This window comes from Lissotriton vulgaris, chromosome 8, assembly GCF_964263255.1.
Source record: "Lissotriton vulgaris chromosome 8, aLisVul1.2, whole genome shotgun sequence".
NCBI classification, from domain to species: domain Eukaryota; kingdom Metazoa; phylum Chordata; class Amphibia; order Caudata; family Salamandridae; genus Lissotriton; species Lissotriton vulgaris.
In genome coordinates, this window is record NC_141696.1 from 1,141,436,426 (window position 1) to 1,141,460,354 (window position 23,929).

Genomic DNA, 23,929 nt, shown 5'->3' on the forward strand with positions numbered 1-23,929 from the left:
TATACCTTTTAAGGAGCCAAGGAAGATTTATGTTGCAACGGAAATGTACTGATTGATTAGATGGAACTAAAGAGAAAATAAATAATGTAATATCACTTTGCTGTTAAAAATCTAGATGTGAACCAACAAAGGTAAGGAAGGTGTATGAGAAATATCTTTTGGTATGATCCATGGCTATACACATGATGACTCGCAAGGAATAAGGGCTTTGGTGTAAGCGTTGCTAATTATTTTCTTAGAGGAAACAATACTGGGCTATGTGTGAAGGGTTCTGTTGTTAGATAGATGTGCTTGCTATGTGATTGTGCCTTTGTTGCAGTTTTCTTCTGCTGTGCATATGGCTTTTGAAAGAAACTAAGACATCGCAAAAATGGCAATTGAAAATTTGACGTTCATGCATTATTTTTGATGAACAATGGTTGGTTTGCATAGGGAGATATACATTTCTCAGTTAGAAAGTATAACTTTCACAGTATGTTTTCAAGTTTTCTTCTTTCCTTACTTGACAAAATCAAAAAACATCAGCATCTGAATATTTACATACATTGTGCATACTGAAAACTGTATATGGACCTGAAAGACTGCTGGAATGTTAAAAAATATAAGTAATGCACCCAAATAACAAAGTAATATTAACTATAAAAAAAGTCATACACCAGTCTTATTCATTAAAAAAATATGATTGCTGGGACTAGACATACAAATATACATTCTAGCGCTAACAATAAAAAGTAGTTCTAGTCGCCAAGAAAAGTGTGTAACCACAAATAAAGCAGTAATACAATTCCCTTTCCCAATTTACAATTTGCATCCCAAAAGGATGAATAACAGCTACCTAATAAATAATACTTAAATATTTTCCTATCTATACTCAAATGGACACAGGTGACATGTTCTACAACTATAAAACTATGTTGTTGTACTTTACTGAAAGAATACAGAACATCTAGTAAAGGGAGTGAGCTCATTATTTCGATAGGCTACACCTCTTTTGTTAAAACATTTTTTTATGGAGGGGCTGCTTAAGTGAATAAAGCATACAAAGCCCACCATATCACTAGTGTCTGCTGATCTTTGCACAGTGAAACACTTTACAATAAAGAAAAACAAAAAAAAACAGAGAACATGGTGAAGCCTGGCTTGTCCACACAGACCACGCCACACTTTCAATATGCTGCCACCTGGTTTTTGAAGAAGGAACTAGATGGTGAGTGTGGTGCCAGTGTATCTTGCATTGGCACACAAGTCCAGCCTATGCCAGATGTTAAGGATAATTAAAGACTATGTAAATGATTTCAATTCAGTATCAAATGTGGATTAGATGACTATGTATGTATTTGTGAAAATCCTGATGGCATCCTAAAGAAAGAGCTTTACTTAAAGCAGTCTACATGATGTTTAAATTGTACATGTACTTCTTTTATGAAATTCATATTTTGAACTTGTAGCCTCCCATTCGCTTAAGGATTCTTCTGCAGTCTTGTTTGGCCAAACCCCAGCCCTTTTTCAGCTTTAACTTTCGTTATGCTTCCTTGTTGCAGGCAGTCTGTATCATTTATTTGAGTTAAGGTGTAGCCAAGGCATCCTATTTAAGCAATATTTCACTTACACCCAAACGACAAAGAAATGACACATTTTATTAAAAACCTATTAAAGCACCACCTTTTTTTAAGCAGGATCTGACCAATAACATTCCATTCTTCAGAAAGAGGCTGATTTGTTATACACATCCGTTTCATAAGTATTATCTTGAGATAGTTTAATATATAGTTTTCTGCTCATCTAAATAGTTGCTTTTGAAATAAAAAAGTAATTTCTACATTTGTGCAGTGTATCATGCTTGGCTTCCCCGCATGTTAGGACCACCTGTTAAAGAGGAAGCCCAATTTAACTCCGTGTTACACACACACAAGCTTTACAGTTCAACATAGGGCAATACAAGCCGCTCAGAGCATCCAAAGTCTTACTGGCCATAGGCAGCACACGGGGCCTCTCTGTCATTTATGAAACTCACATACACAGTAAGAAGTTCACATTGACACCTCTGGTTGTGCCAGAGAGAGAGCAATGTAGTCTGTGAATTTAAGTACAAACAGTCTCATTCCAGGAGCCTCTTGTTTTGGATCCAAGATAAATCTTCAATGGTATTATCATGAGTGTCTGTTCACCAGTTGTCAATTCATAGGTAGCTTATGCAGCAATGATCACACAGGAGAATAGAGCAGAGGGAGTCGGTTTCATAGAAACAGAGCCTGCTTCGTTACGGTTTCATCCAGCAGTGCTTGTACTGTTAGGCTCACTTTCACTAAGCCCTTTTCTTCTAGGATGTGATGTGGCAGGCAGAGCTTCTCCTGAAAGAAAGAACCACAGTCAGTAAGAATCACAGTGAATGATCCTCTCTGTTTAGAATCAAATTACTACTGTTGAAGGACTACAGGTCTCTCCTTCTGATCACCCCTCAAGTGTAAAGCATTAAGGCAACATGTGACAGCAAAAGCTATATTCATTAAAAATATAATTGATAAAAAACACTATAAGTGAAATTAATGAATAACAGCTGGAGGATTACTTACACAGGCCTCAAGACCAAGGCCTACATTCACAATATATTGCATCATATGTGCCTTATGCATGTAATTTCTACCATATGAAATTCCAACATTTGATCTTTCCACCAAGATGAACATTTCTACATTTTGATCAGGAAAACCACATTTGAACTACTTGGGGATGAATTAAGTTAGCCTTTCTGGTAACATATATGCATTCCTATATAGAACATTTCACTTGTGCAGAGGAGACAGCTCTATCCTATGTTCCATCTCTATATGTTTGCATAACACATTGCTAATGAAATATAAATCAGATAACAAAACGGACACAAACCAAACCTAAATATGTGACTCAACCTGCCAATAACATCAGTTTGAAAAGTGCAAGGAATTTTTCAAGCGCTCACTTTATGTCTCTTCCGCAGGGGGTTTTACAACTGCCACATGCTTAAATATGCATATGTAAAATATTAGTTCTTAGAGAGGCGACTCAACTCTGTGCCACCTCTGGTTATCCTCCCTCCATTTCCGAAGAGTCTGCAAGTGATAGTCACTGCTAAAAAACAGAAGTCTTACTTCGTTCAAAAATATTTTATTTACCTCCCCTCTAACTCCTGTACTGAAACCCCTAAGTGAACTAATCACTGAGCAACATTGCAAATATATGACATTTAGGGTTCTACCATCCAGCCACCTAGCTTCTAAGCCTCAGGGAGTAAAACGTCCCCAGTCTTGAATCTCTCATGTGTTCACATAATGAATACAATTATAAGAAGAGAATCAACATTTTTACAAAACTTATTTTTCTTATCTATCACAAGCGCTTTGGACGCAAATTAATCAGAATGTTTTAAATTGTACTACACACCGGCTGCAATTGATATACATTTATTGAACATCATTTGTTACATACATCCTGAGGTTCCTCAAATGAAACCGAGCTTTTAATTCATTTAGCAGACGATCTATCATAGAGTTAAATACCAGTATCGCACTTTCACTCGCATAACCCTGTATCTGCCCAATTGCCTCTATTTGGATAGAATACCGAAAACAAATTATAAACATTCTTGCTCTGCCTTTAAAAATAGTCCTATGTCATTCATATATAGCTTAATCTACTTGTCCATTTCAAGTAGAGCTAATAAAGGCTCAGAGCCTAATTGCAATGAGCTCAATAAAGAGAGTAAAAGAGGAGGCATCATTGGAAACATCTGCCACATGCCATGGCCCATCAATACCAATCCCCCAGGTACTTATTTATAACAGTTGCTTTTGATCCTCAATAGAAATCAACTTGGTGAATTAAAAGGGAGATGTACAGCCTTTTAAATGATAAACGAAGTCTCAGTTCAGCATGTCAAATGACTTCCCAGTACCAAGAAATGATACAGCAGCAACTTTCTTCTTTGTTTGAAAATAGTCAATAGGCTAAGGTGTCTTTAACAAACTGAGTATTAGCAGCCATGTATGGGTATATAAAAGACAGGAAACCACAATGATTTGGATTATTACATTGACTGTCTTTGGTGTTATTCAGTTTTCAGGGATTTACATCAACCTCTTATTTATATTTAACAATATTATTAGATAGTATGAATTAAAGTACCTTTCCAATTTACCAGAACTTTAACTATTCACCACCCCCCTTTGCAGAAAGGGTACTGGGAAGTCACACATCCATACATATAACTACATGAATGAGTTGCAAGGGAGAACACTAAATCAACATCATATATAAAATTACATGTTATACTGACTTTGCCTAGTGGTTTATCAGGGGAAGTTGTGACACAGGTCCTCTGGTATTTCCCTTGTACAAAACAAGGCTTCATCTGGACACTCCTCTGAACCTAGCGTAACCGCCCTGGAGGCACTATTAAGAAGATAATATGTATTACATACCTATTCACTTTCCTCACAGTTCAGCAGAAATAGCCTCTCTATTGATCTAGGTTTCAGTTACGGTTTTACCAGAACTATGCATTTAGTCATATTCTTTTTTTCCTGCTCTTATTTGTAAAAAAAAAATAACCCTATTGTCTTATCCTAGTAATTGTTCTGACACGATGTTCATATTTATCAATTATTTCATACATGATACAATCTCTTATCTTCCTGGGAAGCTTGCCACTTCACTCAACACCTGACACCCACTTTGAAAAACATCTAATTCAAACCTCCTTAACTCATTTTTTTAAACAGAAAGTGCTACATGACCTCGATTTAGTGTCAAATAGGTAAAATGTTCCCAATATTGTAGCATTAAAGGCTTCCAAACTATATAAATGCCAACAGTGTCATCATTTACTTTAAAATATTGATCTAACAGCAATGTGACATGTATTTCCAACATGTTACTATGTTAATGTATTCTTGTGAAGCATAATATCTTATTACAAATGCAAACACACTCTTCTCAGTCACATTGTCTTCATGGTAGTTCTGAGTGACTCGAGTTTCAAATGGTTTAGAATATTCCTGGCTATATTCAATTGGCTCCACATGTCTGAATATAAAGTTTTTTTCCTTAAAAAGTTTGTACAACTTTTCAGGAAAAAAAAGTAAAATAAGCCCTTATAGCTGCAAGAGTAGCGTTCCTAATGGTGAATGGGGTGGAAACTGGAGGAAAGGAAAGAGTGCATACAGATAGTGAAGGTAGGAGCATGCAATATGTGGTTAGGCATCCTAGATGAGCCACACACATACAACCAAACTACTCTGCCCTGAAAAATGTTGTAATTTGCAACAATTGGTGTACATAGTAAAAATAGCACCAAATAGCACAAAGTGGCATCTATGGTCATGCTAGAACGGGTCAAAGTAAAAAGTTAAGGCAGACCTCGATGATTCGCTGGTCAGATACATAAGGCAGGTTTGTCCCAGTGCAAAGTTTGCCTTCTGACTAGAAACTTTTATGGAGGAAAAGTGGGCATCGACAAGTTATTGCAGAGCAAGCTGCAAGCTGGATCCGAAGCGGGGCACAACGTCAGCCGGCTGTTGAAGTGTGCGATCCCGGGGCAGCCATCGATTACAGTAGGAAAACCGCAGAGTGGGCGGAGTCCGTACCAAGGAAGGCCTCAGTGTCAATCAGCTTTAGCACAGCATGCGTCTCAGTTAAGCTTTCTACGCTTGGATGTGGAAGACTTTCCAGACCTCGGATGTCCTTCTGCAGGGCAAACCAGCAAGTTGAGGCAGACTGCCAATTCAATGTCGACAGCGAACCCGGTCTCCATCAGTTCACCAGGCAGAAAGTTGGCAAAAGGTTCTAAATCCCAGTCCCACTTCCTGCAGTTTGGGAAAAGGACAGGTACACTTAAACACCAGCCACGGGTCCAGAACATGGGGGGAAATATTAGGGGGTAGGACGCATTCCAGCAGAGGCCAGAAGGAGGGTCCATGGCAGGTCATGTTTGAACTGATCGGCTGGGCAGTTGCAGGAAGAGTGCCCCTAGAAGTTTGTGGTGTTCCCTGTAGCTCAAAAATAAATGACATAATCCAACTCACCCTAAGAGTCACTACTAGAGTCCTCAATAAAAGGCAAGCAGGTACAGTTACCTTCAGGCTCTTCAGTCAGCACGGCATTGCTTCTTCTGCTTCCTCCCAGGTCCAGAAGTGTTCTGAGGAGGGTACTGGGAATGCCACATTTATGCCCAGTGCCACCCTGTGGGAAGGGGAAACTGCTGTCCACATCCAGCCCAACAGGTTGAAAGCTCGCAGGGGTGGGCCAACCCACTTTTGCAGCACATCCTGCATGGTTTACTATTAACTATCTCACAATCCTCTTTCCATGAATCTGATCATTTGAAGCTCTGGAAGGGCTGGGTACAGCCCCCAGGCCATCCCTCTCGCGGAAGAAACACTTCTCCCCATACCCAAGCCGTTTGTCCACTGTCGTGAAACAATGTCACCATAGGAGAGGCTTCAGCGGTCATGTGACAGTGGCAGAAAGGGCCTTTTGGTTTTAGGCAAGAAAATTAAAACTTTCTAAAAGCGTAATTTCCTAAATAGTAATATAAAATCAGTCTTGATCATTAAGTTGGATATTAAATTACTATTAAAATGAGTACTTGAATCAGTTTTCTAGCTACTCCCAAACCGAAATTAAGCACTATAAGGTGTTATAGTGTAACCCAGTATTTTCCTATAGGAGAATCAGCCTTGCGCAGTGAAAGCAACTTTGGAGGTTTTCACTGCCAGGAAATGGAAAACATTAACTATACATTCTCTGCCTTATAATTATTTTTAGACCTGGGGGTCACTAGTTGCCAAATAGGGACCCTTGATTCCACGTCAGGGAAAGGAAGAACACCTCCTCAGATAGCCCCCGCTCACCCCCTCTGTAGCTTATCACGAGAAGCCAGGCTTATCTTTAAGGCAAGTATGTAAAGTATTTGCAACCACGCTCTCAGTAATCCAATGATGACACCACAAATGGACTCCACACGAGTTTCATAAAAACAAGTATACATTGATATAAAAAGATATATGATAAGACCACACAATATGAATCCAACATATGCGTATTTGTAATATTCCTCCTGGCCGGTTACTAGGCCAACCAGCCCTTGTACGTTCTGGCGATATTAATGAGCAATTCCAAATGATCCACTGCAGTCCTAATGCAATGCTATGCAGTTCGTAATGCAAGAATAAAGCACTTTGCAATGTAAAAATAATGCAGTTCGTTATGGAACAATCAAGCAGTTCGTAATGCCAAAATAATGCAATGCGTAACGCAACATTCAGGTAGTTCGTAATGCAGAAATAATGCAATGCGTATTACCACAATCAGGTAGTTCGTAATGCAGTATAATGCAATGCGTAATACACTCCCGCACTGATCACGGGAGTGTATTACGCCACTTGTACTGACTCGTGGTCAGCTGCCGTCAACAGATGCCCCCACACGAGTATGATGTAAACCAAAGTCAGCGCCTCACTCCGGCCTGGTACTGCCACTCCTTGGTAAGTACAGGCCACGATACGAGCCGAAGCAGAGGCTCACACAGCAGGAATAGGAGAGGCCGAGAGCGTCTCTCTCCGAGACCGCACCCCACCCCTGGCGGTGACGCACCTTACCTAGGGGGTGCGACCTCGCGCTCCTCTCTACTTCCCGCAACTTGGGCCTCCGATGCAGCTTTGTGGATTCCGGGCAGTGCAACTCGGACCCTCCCTCGACGGGGTTGGTTCGAGGTCCTGCTCTGGCAATGGCGGGCTCGGGCCAGCAGCTCAGCTCCTCTAGGGCTGCCAGTCCGGGCTGCTGGTGCTACAAACATCTCAGGCTGCAACAGGGCACACGCACACAGTGTCGCTGAGACTCACTTGAGCTTCAGGTTGTGCACAATCACAGGGTACTCCTCACGAAGGTCTCAGGCTGCACGAAGCACACGCACACAGCGTTGCTGAGACTCACTTGAACTCTGGGTGCCCATGATTACAGGACAATCCTCAAAGGGCTCAGGCTGCAAAAAGCACATGCACAGCGTCGCTGAGACTCGCTTGGACTCCAGGTGCCCATGATCACAAGGCAATTCTTACGAGGGTCTCAGGCGTTGCTGAGAATCTCCAGGAAACCTTTGTGTTCCTGAGTTTCCATAACAGAGTGCCAGCTCACCTCGGGCCCTTGGGGAGAAGTTACTTCCGGACACAGCACACAGCAAAGTCCAGTCAAGCAGGGGGACACACCACACAGCACAGTTCATTTAGCCTCTCCTTAGTTAAAGCAGAAAACTGCAGGACAGCCACAGAACACACAAAAAGGGTCAGTCCTTTCCTTCAGTCTCTTCAGCTGTTTCTTCCTTGGCAGAGGTTCCTTTTGACCATGAAGTAGGTTTGATCCTTTTCAGTCTTGATCAATCCATTTATTCCAAATCCAGGGGCTTCAACTCTCATAGTTATACCCCTAAAGGTCTTTGAAGTGTTTGTGTTCAGGGGGGTACTGACCCCTGTTCGAACCAGTCTGTGTGCCTCCCTGCCAGTGACACCTTCTTCCTTTGATTAGTGGGGGTATGGATTCTCAATCACTCAGCAGGAGATGGGACCATTGTTTTATGGCAGCAACCCAGGCCTCTTCACCTCTAGGGGCTACTCCTCCCCCCCCTACAATCCAGATACAGGTCAGACTGTTGCTGTATTACCTCCTCCCCTGGGTCAAGATATTCCCCAGATCCTATCACTTTCAAATCCAGACAGTCAATCCACAATCAGGCAGAGAAACACAAATGTTAGAGCACAAAACACCAGCTACTTCTAAAAGAGTGGTTTCTAAACACACAATGCAAAAACCACCTTCATAAAAAGATGTGTTATTACATTGTGAGTTCACGCACACCAAACTTCACTTCTCCATCTTAAGCCTTTGGGTAGATAGGCTGGAAAGCACAAGTTAGTTACCTTTGGTAATGATATCTGTAAGAGACATTAGTTAGTGATAAATTCCTTACCTTTGAATTACCCCCAGGTGTCAGGCTGGATCCGGAAATTTTTCGTCAGCAGTACCCCTACGAGTCGGAAGGTGGCGTGGTGCGGCTCCGCGTCCGTCGCAGGCGTTGTGATCGCTGGGATGACGTTGCGGCAGCCCTCACGCGCGGACATCAGTTCTGTGCACGATTTTCCACGCCAGGAATGCAGAGCCATGCAAGATACTGACCACTCGTGCATTGAAACTAGGCCCCTGAAAGGGATGAACATAACCCTAGAAATCAATTCGCAGAACGGGGAGGCTTGCTGGGGCTGTAAGGAATCTATCACTAAGTAATGCCTCTTACAAATATATCGTTACCGAAGGTAAGTAACCTGTGCACCTGAAAGAGACACGTTAGTGATACATTCCTTACCTTAGAATAGATGCCCCAGCAATACCAACCCCAGTGGTGGGTCTGTGAACCAAGATCACATCAGAAAGTCATGGAGAACAGAACGGCCAAAAAAGCTGTCTCTCCGGACTTGGCTGTCAAGGCAATAATGCTTAGTAAAAGTGTGCAGCGAGGCCCACATGGCTGCCTGACAAATGTCTTGCAGGGGGGTACCAGTCCCAATTCAGTAGTAGCTGCTGTTGCCCTGGTAGAATGGGCTCGTAGCCCCACCGGAGGTTCCTTTTTAGCCAAAGAAAAACAGGCTTTTATACACAAGACGACCCAGTGAGAGATAGTCCTCTTGTTTACAGCCCGGCCTTTCTTGGTGCCTACGTAGTCAATAAAGAGCTGGTCATCCATCCAGAACTGTTGTGTGCGATTCAGGTTATATGAAAGCGCACGTTTTGGGTCCAGACTGTGGAGTATCTCTTCCTCTCTGGAAGGGTGCGGAGGGGGAAAGAAAGTGGGCAAGATAATAGTTTGCCCAATGTGGAAGGCAGTAACAACCTTTGGCAAGAAGGAAGGACGAGTGCGGAGCAAAACCTTAACCGGATGAACAGTAGAAAAGGAGGTTTACAGGAAAGAGCCTGGAGCTCACTCACGCGCCTAGCGGAGGTGATGGCAACCAGGAAATCAGTCTTCAAAGTCAGTAAACGAATAGGACAGTTGTAAAGCGGCTCGGGACAAGATTCAAGTCCCGCTGTGGCATCACAAATGGAATAGGAGGGAAAAGGTGAGTAATGCCTTTGAGAAATCTATTTACGTCAGGGGACTTGAAAAGAGAGGGCTGATCAGGGAGCCTGAGAAAGGCCGAAATTGCTGAAAGGTAGCCCCTAATAGTGCCCAGAGCAGAGCCCTGCTGAGCCAAAGAAAGAAGGTACAAAAGGACTTCTGAAAGAGGGTCAGAAAAAATAACTACAGCCTTTGCTGTGCACCATGCCACAAATCACAAATTTGTTCCACTTGCAGGCGTATACCGATTTAGTGGAGGGAAATCTGGCTGCCAGAATGATATTACAGACTTCAGGACGCAAATCAAATTGAATCAACTGTTGCCACTCAATCTCCACGCAAGGAGATGGAGGCTGGACAGGTTTGGGTGGAGGACCGTTCCCTTCTGCTGCGACAGAAGATCCTCCCGAAGAGGCAGTCGGATCGCGGGATCCACGCTCATACTGAGTAGCTCGGGATACCAAACTCTTCGAGCCCAGTTCGGGGCCAAAAGAATGACTTGGTCCCGGTCGTGCCTTATCTTCTTCAGCACTCTGGGTAGAAGTGGTATAGACGGAAAGGCGTACAATAGACCACAAATCCACTCATGACAAAAAGAGTCACCGAGCGAGTGCAGCCTTGGAAATTTCGACGTGCAGAACTGCTGACATTGCACTTTCTCTTCGGTGGCGAATAGATCTAACCGAGAATCTCCCCACTGAAAGAGCCCTTGTGCCACCTCCGTGTGAAGACGCCTTTCATGATCCATCATGCACCTGCTGCTGAGTTCATCCGCTCTGGCGATCAAAGAACCTGCCACGTGTTGAACCACCAAGGAAATACCTTGAAGTTCCAGCCATGTTCAGAGATACAGAGCCTCCTGACATAGGGTCCACGACCCCACCCCGTCTTGCTTATTGCAGTATCACATGGCAGTGGTGTTGTCTGTGAACACTTGCACTACTCTCCCCTTGACAGAGGGAAGGAATGCCTTCAGTGCAAGTAGGATCACCGGAGCTCCAGAAGGTTGATATGGAGCCTGGACTCGGCCGGGGACCAGAGGCATATGATCTCCGCCTTTCCGCCCAATCCCAGGAGGGATGCATCCGTCACCACTGTGTGCTCTGGTTGGGGAAGGGAGAGTGATCTGCCACTGACCCAATGCCGGTTCGTGAGCCACCACTGCAACTGTTGTGCGGTGCCCTCCAAGATCTGGACGTACTCTGACAGGTCCCCATGATGCTGCGCCCACTGGAACTTGAGGTCCCACTGCAGAGCCCGCATATGCCATCTGGCATGATTGGTCAGCAGGATGCAGGAGGTCATGAGGCCCAGCAGCCTCACGGTCATCCTGACCGAAACCCAGGACAAGGGCCGAAAGATCGGAATCATAGCCCGAATGTTCCGGATTCGCTGTTCGGGAGGATAAACCCAAAACTGTCCAGAACCGCTACAATGAAGAGGAGCTTCTGAGAGGGAATCAGGTTCGACTTCGGCATGTTGATGGAGAACCCCAGCAAATGCAGGAGGTCGGCCATAGTCTTGAGGTGGGAGACGACTGCCTGGGGTGAGCTTGCCTTCCACAACCAGTCGTCGAGATAGGTGAAGACTGAAACCCCTGATCTGCGCAGATGAGCTGGGAGCACCGCCATCACTTTCCTGAACACCCGAGGGGCGCTGATAAGGCCAAAGGGGAGCATGGTGAACTGAAAGTGTTTGTGGTCTACCATGAACCGCAGGCAACACCGGTGGACCGGCAGGACAGGGATATGACAATAAGCGTCCTGCAAATTCAACGCCACCATCCAGTCTAGCGGGTCTAGGGTAGGCAAGACCAGAGCAAGTGTGAGCATCTTGAACTTCTCCTTCAGGAGGAAGTGATTGATGTTTCGAAGTTCAAAAATAGGACGCAGGCCCTTGTTCTTTTTCGGAACCAGGAAGTAGTGGGAGTAGCAACCAAGACCTGCTTCAGCTGTCGGAACGCGCTCTATGGCCCCCTTGGCCAAGAGGGCCGTAACTTCCTGCTGGAGAAGTGCCAAGTGATCCCGACATGCGGTGGTACTGAGGTGGCAAGGCTGGAGGGGTAGTCTTGAAGGGGAGGGAGTAGCCCCGTGGGACTATCTGTAGAACCCACCTATCTGAAGTGATGGTGCGCCAGTGGGGGGAGGTGATGGCGAATACTGCCATCCACTGGCGTGTGGTGGGCCTGAAACACTGGACTAGGAAGGTGTGAGGGCAGTGGCTGCAAGGGAGGTGGTGGACTGATTCGCTTGCTTGCCCTGTGGCCCACCTCTGTGGGTCCCACATCCGCGGCTGCATGGAGTCTGTTGCTGCACAGGCCTGTGGCTCTGAAACGAACGTGTTTGGGCCCCTCCTCCTTGCTACGAAAGGAACGAAAAGCAAAAGCGGAAGAAGTGCGCGTGGCCGAAAGGCCCAAGGACTTGGCCGTAGCCCGTGAGTCCTTAAGATTCTCCAACACACCGTCTGCCTTGTTGCCAAAAAGGCGAGTGCCATCAGAGTATTCTGGACATCCCCGTAAAAGCCAGCCGTCCTCAGCCAGGTGTGGGGGCATAGCGCCACTGTCGAGGAAATCGCTCTGCACAGCGAGTCTGCGGTGTCAAGGCCACAATGAATTGTGAACTTGGCTGCGTCTCTCCCCTCTGCAATAGCTTGGGAGAGCACCGTCCGGATCTCCTCCGGACACGGAGGCAGCACCTGCGCCACCGTGTCCCACGCAGAATGGGAATAACGGCCCAAGAGGCATGCAGTATTCACAGACCGCAGGCCTGAGCTGGCAGAAGTAAAAAAATGTCTTCCCAAATTGTTCCAGTTTCTTGGATTCCCTGTCCCGAGGTGCGGAAGGGAATGCGCTAGGGAATGCAGAGGCTTGGACAACCAAGCTCTCAGGGGTAGGGTGTTGGGAGAGGAAAATGGGGTTGCCCCGGGCCGGGCAATGCGTAGGGCCACGTTCTTATCCACAGGAGCCCCTGTGTTGGGCCTGGACCAGGTGCCCAAAACAACATCCGAAAGTGCGTCATTAAAGAGCAGCAGCAGCTCGGCAGAGGAAGACGCCGGCTGAAGCACTTCTGTCATGAAGTTAGTCATGATGACCACCGTAGGGAGCTCGAGATGGAGAGCCTTGGCCGCCCTATGCAACACCTCAGAATACGTTCTACCCTCCTCCGTAGTCACAGTAGGAGGAGATATTGTGCCAGATTCTGGAGTAAATTCCAGGTCACCTGTATCTTCCATTTCCTCTTCCCAGTCTGGGTGTAACTCGCACTGGGCTGCAAGAGGGTCCTCAGACCCTCCCAGTCCTCCCTGTACTCCACAACCTGCCGGGCAGGCGGAAAAGAAGGAGATGGATGGAGAAAGGGATAGAAATCCCCCATCGGTGTCAGAATCGGCATCGATCGACACCGGTCTGGCAACGTCCCCACTTCGGGGTGGAAGCCGTCTGGCGGCGGTGCCATCGACATCGGTGGAGGTCGTACTAGGCCAACCGACATCGGCTGGGGTCCAAGCATGGATCCATGGGGGTTCTTCGGCGTAAAGACCGGAGTAGTCAATAATGTAGGGGCCGGAGCCGATGACGTTGAAGAGCGAGGACCCCCAGCCGGACCCGTGGTGCCCGAAGGGGTGCCGACAGGGCCCGACAGGCAAAAGACGCGCGCCATGGCTGACAGGAACTGCTGCAGCTGCGCCAGAGTCGCCAATTGAACTAGAAAAGGCAGGTAGGCCATCGGCGTAGGCTCTGCCGGAGCCACGGGGCGGTGCCACCCGCAACCTCAGCCGTGCCATGCGACAGGCTAGGGGAAGGCAAAGAGCAACATCGCTTCTTCAACTTCTTGTGCTTCGCCTTACCTGGCTCAGAGTGCGAAGACTTCATCGAACAATGGTGATGGCGGCTCCTGACCAGTCCTTCGACCTCCCACGGGACGAGGACCTTGAACGGCATGGAGCGGACTCCCGGGCCTCCAGCAACTTTCGGGACCACTCCCACAAAGTTTTCGAAACCAGGGCCTGGCATTCGGGGCATGGCTCCGAGTCGTGGCCGTGCCCCAGACAGTAAAGACACTCACGGTGCGGGTCCATCACTGACATCGTGCGGGGACAAGCCGCGCAGGACTTAAGACCAGGCATCCCTACATACCAGGAGCCAAAAGTCCCCAAAAAAGACGGTAAAAAAATTACTGGGGATACCGCACATGGGTGCGTCTAAGTAGCTCCAGCGACGTCATATCGGAGCCATACGACGACGCCTACTGACGCGCAGGGGTACTGCTGAGGAAAGCTTTCCGGATCCAGTCTGATGCCTGGGGTTTAGTCTAAGGTAAGGAATCTATCACTAATGTGTTTCTTTCAGATAACTCAGTCAAAAATTGACCAGGGGTACCGCTCTGTCCGGATCTGCGCTTGCTAGCACAGAAATAGAAAGAACTGACATCAGCACGCGAGGGTGGCGTCTAAGTAGCTGCTGCAACGTCATCCAGGTGATCACAATGCCTACGATGGAAGCGGAGCCGCACAACGCCACCTTCCAAAGCGCAGAGTTACTGCTGACGAAAACTTTTCGGATCCAGTCTGACGCCTGGGGGTAATTCTAAGGTGAGGAATCTATCATTAACGTGTATCTTTCAGATACATATTACACAGCCTCCCCATTCTGTCCTGAGGGCAAGATCGCCTTTCAACAGTGACAAACGAAATGGAGAGTATTTCACTGTCAGGACATGGTACACACCTCAGTACATGTCCTACCTTTAACATACACTGAACCCTGCCCAGGGTGTAACTTGGGCCTAACATAGGGGTGTCTGATGTGCAAAGAAAGGGAAGGGTAAGGCATGGCAAGTGGGTGCACTTGTCAGGACAACATGGCAGTTTAACAAACTGCGCGCAGGCACTGCAGTGGCAGGCCTGAGTTCTCTCTTTAAGGCTACTTGTGTGGGTGGCATTATTAGTGCTCCAGGCCCACTAGTAGCATTTGCATTACCATCCCTGGCACACATAGTGCACTTTACTAGGGACTTTACTAGTAAGGCAAACATACCAATTGTGGACAACCAATTACCATTATACTAAATACAAGGAGCACTTGCAGTTTGACACTGATCAGCAGTGACAAAGTGCCCAAAGCATCTAAGTTGGTAACCCTATGTCAGAAAAAAGGTCTAGGGGGATGCAAAAAGTTTAGGGAATTTTAGCCAAAAAGGGCCAAGTCCAACAATTATCATGCACCCTACCCTACGGGCATTTAGGGCGTACCTTAGAGGTGACTAATAAACATTAAAAGGGATGTTTAGGTCCGGTAAAAAAAAAAAAATTGCCAGGTCGAAATGACAGTTCACCAGGGCTGAAGTGGGAGACATGGATACATATTTTACAGTGCTACTTTAGTGAATGGCACTATACGTGCTGCAGACCACTGGTAGCATTTAATTTTCAGGCCCTGGGTTCATTTACCACCATATACCAGGGACAGAGATGAGAGGAGAGGAGAGCACAGACACTTTACCACTTGTTAGCAGAAGTAAACTGAGCAGAGTCATATGACCAGCAAAAATGGGCTCAGCAAAAGATGGCAAAAATGTTATGGGATGCCATCCTGCAGCACACACAGAAAGTGTGAAAAGCCTCCAAGTATATTTTTTGTCTTGAAATGTATCCCTTCCAGCAAAAAAAACATCCCGACCATAAGGCAGACAACCTTGCACAATGGTGTATGGGTGCCCCTGCTGGTGTTGGGCAGTCCAAAGTGTGCCAGCGCAGGGAGAGAGCAGAACTGCACCATTGCTTTGAAATGATGGCGCAGTTCTGCCCTTTCCTTATCACACAAAGCAGCGCAACAACTCCACTTGCTGTGCTGCATTGTGTGAAATATTTGTAAATCAGGGCTTGTGTTCCCATTCAATCTCTCCCTAGTAGTTTCTCTGTCTTGATAATTGCAGCAGTAATTTACCAAATGTTTTCTCCTTCCATGCTAGATGCTAGTGTACTCGTTAATTAGCATAACGTGTAGCTGCTCAATTTCTATTCAGGTGTACTAAATCTGCACAAACATGCCTTTTGGAAAATGTTATCACCAAGTGGGAAATATGTTTTAAGGCCATAATACAGCTCAGTTTAGGTAAATGTAGTCTTCAATCCTCTTCTGACCATCATTCATGGCCAAGATATATCACAGGACCAAATTACATACACCAAGCTTGACTTCCATGGCAAATAATTGCATAAATCCAGTTAGTTTTGTTATTTTCAACCTGCATTATGTTAACCAGGATGCAAAAGTTACTCAAGAAAAATAAAGGCAGCTTTTCAGAGAAAAAATACTCTTTAGGACAATATTAAAACTTAAGTGCATATTTCAAAGACCCAATAGGTTATCAACTAAAAACAAACACTGCATACAAAATAACTTTCTTAAAATATGCTGTTTTCCCCAACCTGTGGAAAGTACATTTATCTTTGGGTTAACAACTATTTACTGACTTAATGTTTTGTTGTTAGGAAGATTAAATTCCTTTTGTTCTTGAAATACCAACTTTCAGGACAGTGGAGATCCTTCCTAGTGCGGGCACCTATGAACTGTTACTGGTGTCCCAAAGAACTTCAGCAAATCTGTAACTACCTGAGGTTCAGAGGAGCATTCAGAACTTGCTCTTTTAGGTAAATAGAAGACACATCGCCAACATGAATGTACTACAATGCTACGAGGTTAACGAATGAGGAGGTTGAGAAGTTCATTCTTTAAGGTCAGGAGATAAATACTCATTGTTTTATAAGCTCATTTCGACAATTGATTTACTTTATTTTTGTTTCACTTTGTTGGTTAGGAAACAAAGTCCATAAAGTTAGTTTTAGAACTTTTTAAAACTTTTGAACAATTTGACATACCTGGCATATTTTCGAATTTAGAGTACCGATTTAATGAGTAAATTAGGCTGGGGTTAAAGCCTAATCCATTGTAGAAACTTCACTATTAACTGCTACTTCAGCTATTTATATATCTTAAGGCTCCAGGAAAACAACACATACATTAGTGAGGACAGCTGTGACTGTAGGGTAATTTGGTGAGCATTGCACATAGCCCTGTCTGTTTGTCCTACCGAATATCAGACAACAGAATATAGGGATAAAAGAATGTTGAGGACAGATTATCGAGGGGCAAAATATTGAAAGGTAAGTGCATATAGGGAAGTATGAATTTACTATTCCTAACTCCACATTTGCTTACCTCGAAGATAAATGTACTGAGTAGGTACAGAAATTAGGTATAGAAAATCTAGACCTTACCTGCTGATATTTGTTGTTGTTGATATTTTGTCCCCTATATTGTATCCCATCGATATTGTGGGGTCAATAATCAGGGTGCATGCCGCCCTGTCTATTTAAATACCACGATTTGTGTGTTCTGGATTACACAAGCATGCTTCGTTGCTGCATCACTTGTCTTTTTCATCTCATCTGCCCCTCATTTATTCAATATCAAACATTTAATATCGCTTTTCTCTCAGCAGCCATCTTGAGTTTACTATCATGAAAGTAAAGCCAAGCAACTTAAACATTGATTACTGACAATCTAAACTGATGTTAACTTGTAATACCCATGCTTAGCAATTATCTAGGCAAATTAGTTGGTTGTTTCAATAGAGTGTCACTGTTTTGAAATTGAATTTTCAGCATTCCTTCTTTTGATTATTATAGTCTCATTTATCATCTGTGTCTTGTCTCATTTTCCTTATGCCTAGTGAAACTGTGTTCCTGTTTTTACGCCTGCTTGCCCAGGTCAGGGCTCTGATTACTTGAGTCAAATTCCGCACCATATCAAGGGTGCAAAGAAATCAAGAGACAAACCTCCTTGCTTGTCTGCTTTCCAGTTTGAAAGAAGAAAAGGTGTGTGGGGCGTTGCCTGGAATACACTGCAACATCAAGCTTCTTGTTAAGATTCTAGAGTACAGCTAGAGGCAATTTGATGTTGGCCTGGACACTGCCAAATGCATTAACAAAGGTGCCAACAGACCTTAATCCTCATCAATCATCAATCAACGGAAGAGCATAGCACCTTAGACATCTAGTTACCCCCCACTGTAGCAATAATCTATCACATACAACATTGTATATTGAAGCTTTTGGCCCCTATTCCTAATATGAGGACTGCTGCATTGTCTCAGTACCTTCTCCCTGTCAACAATAAAAGTGTGCAGTCAGAGCTTCAGTGCTTATGAGAAAAACCAGATCTAAGATGAAGAATTGAATTCAAGCAGTGAGGATTATGGTATGTAATTTAGATAGTACTCCTTTGTAAGCCTAATCAACAGGATACTTAAATATTATTGAACTATCAAAGCTTAATTAACTTGCATAGATTATCTCCCCCTCCAAACAAAAGCATTGACAATGCCAATACGTCTGACTTTAAATGAATGATGTATGGTAATGTGAAACATTACAGGTAAATAGACTGGGAATAGATATGTATTTGTGTGGAAGCAAAAAACTGTAGAATAATATTGGATAAAGGTCAGCTGACATTTGCACGGTCAAGCCAGACCTAAAAATCCAGGTTAATGACTGCCCTCTTCCCATCAGTGCTGCTATTAGAGAAAAACAAGATACATTATCTCCTTGTATAAGACACTTTAATAGCTTTGCAATGTCATGTGTGTGCTCTTCAAAGTTCAAGCTTAGGTAGCTTTGTGAATACACAAATTGATCCCAGCTGCGTGGAGGGCAAGCCCTGTTTTGTTTTAGTAGACAGTGTCTGCCCAATCAAAACACGTATACCTGGCTCCCAACATGTGGACGAAGCCAAAGCCCCTCTCTAGTGATGCTCACATAAGTGTCTGGTGACAGCTGTGCTGTCAAGCCAGACCATAAAACGAAACTTCACTCTGCAACTTTAAAAAAAAGAAAAACGTAGCAGAACGCAGTGGCCAAACAAACTAGAAATCAGGGTTACTTACTGCACTCGAAAAGTCTTGAATTTCTTATCCCAGAAAATCTGAATGGAATCCTATTAAATCACTTTCTACAATGCACATTTGTGGAAGGACTTGCTGGTAAATTACCTAACTGCTGAGCAATATCGATGGATTTGCAGTCTTCTTTGTTTTCTGAGCAATTGCTCTTATTTTTAGATCACATACAATGCTCCAAACACTTTTTGGATAGGATGAACTCTAACAAAACTTTAATAAATAAGGTTCAATAGCCTAACCCAAAGATGGCTGTGGGCCTAAGGGCCCAATATTTCAGTTATCCTCAAGAGGAACTTTTGCAAGTTTGGTTCAAGGAATATCAATGGAATATCTTGACATGATTTATCAGTTTACATTTCATAGTGATACACTAACTAATCCATTTATTCACTAAGTAGCATACATGAGCTTGCATTTTCCACAGCTCCAAAGACACCAATTGAATCAAAGTTTTATAAAGCAGCTGAGTGCTTGAGGCAGATGCTTCTGATTTGCACTCCACCCCACTTATGCTGGGAACTGATGGTGTTCACAGAATTGTGTTGATGCCTTTGAATCATGTATCTGCTGTGAAGACTGGGTCCATGTGATGAGGATATATAGGATTTGATTTCACAAAGCTTCCAGGAAACACAAATGATAGTCTCCCATTTTTGGATAAAATCAGTCATTACCACATTAATGACAAGTCTGTGGGAGACGAACCCACTAGACACATGCCGCCCGTCACATGACGTTCTCTCTCCTCTCCTATGCAAAGGTTATGACCCACAAGTCTAAGCTCCCATTGGAATCGAGCATCATCATAATCCAGAGTTCCAATGGGAAACAAGGGATTACCCACTAGCAAGTATGATTTATTTTAGTCCGCGTTAATGAAAGTCTGAGTGGCAATAGCTCATATTCTACATAACAAAGCCAATAGGTTTGCATTTTGTATATTCCCATGCAGACACAAACACACGCTTTCCTTTCCCACGTGTTCCCTAACATTGCAGGCTGAACAATGAATGTGTCTGAACCACGCATTCCATTTCCAATGCCAGTCGTTACAACAGCTTGCCTTTGGGGGGTGCTGGACTTTGGAATAGTTTAATTTACTATTCCAACTCCAGACCCCGCAACAGTAGGGAAAGCATCGGACTTTAAAATCCAACGCCGCTTTAACCAACACATGTTGTTGTAATGACTTGCGTTGTATGGTTCAGATGCATTTGTTCTCCTGCCCGCGTTACAAAGGCAATGTTCAGCAGTTGTGCTATTTGCTGTTTCCACACACACACACAGACAGACATAGGTCATACATTCATGCATGTATGCTGGTAGTTTAATGAATTTACAGATATCCATGCACTCACTTCTAAACTCAGACCTACAGGCAAATGGCCTAAGATATAAATAAGCCTCAAAGGCACCAGGTATAAATGATTGGCAATGGTTCCATAAAGTAATGACTATCTAATGACCAGAAGTTCCTCTGAATCTTGCAGGACCCAAAGGCCACAGGCAGGAGATCCCCAGCACAAACACTACTATTTTATATTTGACATCGCTCTTGTCAATTCATATATTGCGAAAACTCCTGTAATGCTTTGGGCAGTGGACTTAATGATGAACTTGGAAATCACAGAGAGTGACTGGCACCTCTGACGTGCAATAAGATGAACTGCATCGAAGGTTTATATTTAATGTTTTGTTTTTATAAAGTTTTTTTTTATAAAGGTTCATCATTTTGACTCTCCACAACTGAATTTTGGTTTCGTCCCTTACAGAAAAGACCAACGAATCAAATAATATATTTTTCAGCATCTGGTGAAAGTAGTGTAGTTAGGATTTTCTGTCAAAGCGCCAATTATTATGAATCAATCCAACGTGGCCTCGGTAAGTACATCTGGTGTGAAGTAAATGTTAAAGGATAAAGTTTAAGCATATACTTTAGCACCTATCCTCTGCGACGAAATTGATCCATACAAAAAATAAGTTCCAGGGGATTTAAGATGACAATAGAAAAAAGGCAAGAAGTCCATCTCCCTTATTACCTTTTTCATCTAAAAGCAGCTTTGTACTGCATACGGTTACATGTGCACACTGAAGTGGTAACTAATCAACAAGGGGTCACAGTTGTATACAGCACTGACTATGGGTACTTCCTTTAGAGTTTAGTAAAGGCTCCTTGGATCTTGAGCTGAGTTTCATTTGGAATATGGTGCCTATAGTGCTGTCCTTGCCTTGGAAGTAAGGAATAGAATGCATATAAAATGAAAAAAAACTTATTGTGAAATTTCACACAATAACAAACAACTGGAGAGCTATGGGTGTACCTTATAGTTCAGGGGTCACCATCCCACCATTCCTAATCTTTTGCCTCTGCAACAGAAGCACCATAATTGCCCCTGCAACCAAACAGTATGAGCTTCGGTGATCCCCCTTTCTTCTCCCTTAATAACTCCTTCATCTCCTCAGCACTGGGTCAAGAAAAGGTGATAAGGGAATAAGGGGCATTTCCTCAAACACCAGATCTTCATAAAATCTCCTGAATTCCGTTTAGTCCAGTCCAACATAGCAAGTAAAACAAGCATTTTCCCAGCAGAAGAAGAACGTTCTACATTTACCATGCCTATGTACCCAGTTACGCGGTCTTAAATATGGGCTACACTTTTTAACGAGTAGGCAGTAATAATCTCTAATCTTTTTAAAACATTTAAAAAAACTATTAGAGTAATACAAAGTACCAGCTATAGTGGATGGGACTGCAGGTTATGTGACTTTTTCATACTGTGTATACAAGGATTCATTGCTGATCTAGAACACGACTTATTGCCACACGGGAAAATGTATTTTATAAACGTTTGTCATACAATTTCAGATTTCACAATATAGTCTAAGAATTTTACTATGCAATTTATGTATTTGACTATGGTGTGGGTGTACAAATTGTCACTTTTCATATATATATATATATATATATATATATATATATATATATATATATATATATATATATATATATATATATATATATATATATATATATATATATATATATATATATATATATATATATATATATATATATATATATATATATATATATATATATATATATATATATATATATATATGGGCTATTAGATGTCTCAGTGTCAGATTGTATTGCATACCAAGCCTGGCATTTCGCAAGGCAGGGAGTCGCGGTGCAGAGGGCAGACTGACTCCTCTACACACAACCTTTGGCACGGTTGGTGGTATTCTGTGTGTGGGAAGGTGGAGGCTGAGAGGTGCTTTCCACCTACTTGGTAAGGCCTTTGGAAATTAATTAAATGGGTGCATGACCTACAAGCCTCCACTAGGCCTTAACCATAGGTCTGTGGCCAGATTTCATGGGAACATAGAAACTACCCAGATCCTTGTACATGGACAATGAGAAGGGGAAGGGCACAATAAACCACTCCAGCCCCCTGAGCAAAGTTGGAAGTATTTGAAAACGAAGACCCGATACGAACAGACGCTTTTGCTGTAGCAGGGGATACGATTATACCATTTTTTAAGAAACTACCCCAACGCTCACAAAAGTAAAGGCAGCTCACCGCGCCTCTATTATTCCTTCTACTGCGAGATCTCTTTTTGACCATTATAGAGAGACTCGTTCTGGTCATTGAAGCCAACCGCCATTGATCTTGATATTCATCCCCGCTACAAGTCAAGAACAACTAAAGAGTAGTGACATAGAAGTGTCTGAAGATTTACAGACTTTGAAAAGTTTTCTAATCCTTATCGGATAGGAGAATCATTAGTAACCTCCAGATAGTTACCGCCCAATAAGAATATCTCCTCACATCCTGAAATAATTTTTATCTCCTACATAATAAGGAATCCCACCAAACAGGACAACCATAAGGATCCAGTAACACGACAGACAACAAATCAATAGTCTTGATAAAGGTGGCACATAATAATACGCAAACCACCGAAACGCGTCGACGCAATTTTCTGTACAATTCATCTTTTTTCCCCCCCGGTGTATATAAGATTGTAAGGTTATAAAACCAGGGGTCGTTGAAATTTTAATTGTGAATGTACGCTTTGTAATCTCTAATTTGTATGTTTTACAATTGAGTTTTGTCTGTCCTTCATTTTTGTGCTGGTCACAAAATTATATAGTATTTTAATTGTTTTTTAGCATTTTTTCCAGTGTAATTGTAAATTGTCTTTTTATTGTTTCAATAAATTGTTATGTAACTTCATTTTTGATCAATTTCTTTAGTTAGTGTGTTTATATCTGATTGTGGTTATAGCTAATTCCAAGCTTCTCCTGTACACGACCCAAGGGAATCATTCTGTTTGATTTAGTATTATAAATAGGGCATGAAGGGCATGACAACTTTCCCCAGCCTCTGGGCAAGGTCAAACTCAATGGGGTAAGTCTAGAAGAAATACTCTCTAGGCATTTGACAAGGGCCGGAAGAATAACAGCATAGCAAAAGGCCTTTGATCAAGATCGGGTACATTTATATATCTGATGGTATGTGTCAGGTAGAGGCAGAGGCGCAACTAGAGGCAGATTTTGGGGGAGTGGGGCTAAGAAATAATTTCGGGGGTGGGGGGGCTAATTCTTCCAGCCATAGGCAGAGTGGAGATGCAGGGGCTCTAAGAAGGGATGAAAAACAACAAAGCCTCATTAACAAGCAGATGGTCTTTTAAAGACCTGTGAAGTACTAGGGAGCGGATGTGTGTGTGCCCGAAAAGCTGTCTCAGCCCGGACGCCACACACAACGGGGGCATTGCCCGCCTGGGTAGAGTTGAGAGTAACCCCACTTTACTTTTTTAA

General features: G+C 43.5%; 1 protein-coding gene across 3 annotated transcripts in view; it reads right to left on the reverse strand.

Annotated features, from left to right (window-relative positions):
• Positions 1 to 203: 203 nt before the first annotated feature.
• LRCH1 (leucine rich repeats and calponin homology domain containing 1) overlaps positions 204 to 23,929 on the reverse strand; it is a 798,407-nt gene continuing 774,681 nt past the window's right edge. For 2 of the 3 annotated variants that reach the window (XM_086934996.1, XM_086934994.1), the window contains exon 20: positions 1,746 to 2,351. In XM_086934996.1, coding sequence (XP_086791122.1) covers positions 2,238 to 2,351 — 114 coding nt within the window. In that variant the 3' untranslated portion in view covers positions 1,746 to 2,237. Of the gene's footprint in view, positions 2,352 to 23,929 lie in introns of all 3 variants that reach the window. The other variant, XM_086934995.1, reaches the window with a different exon arrangement.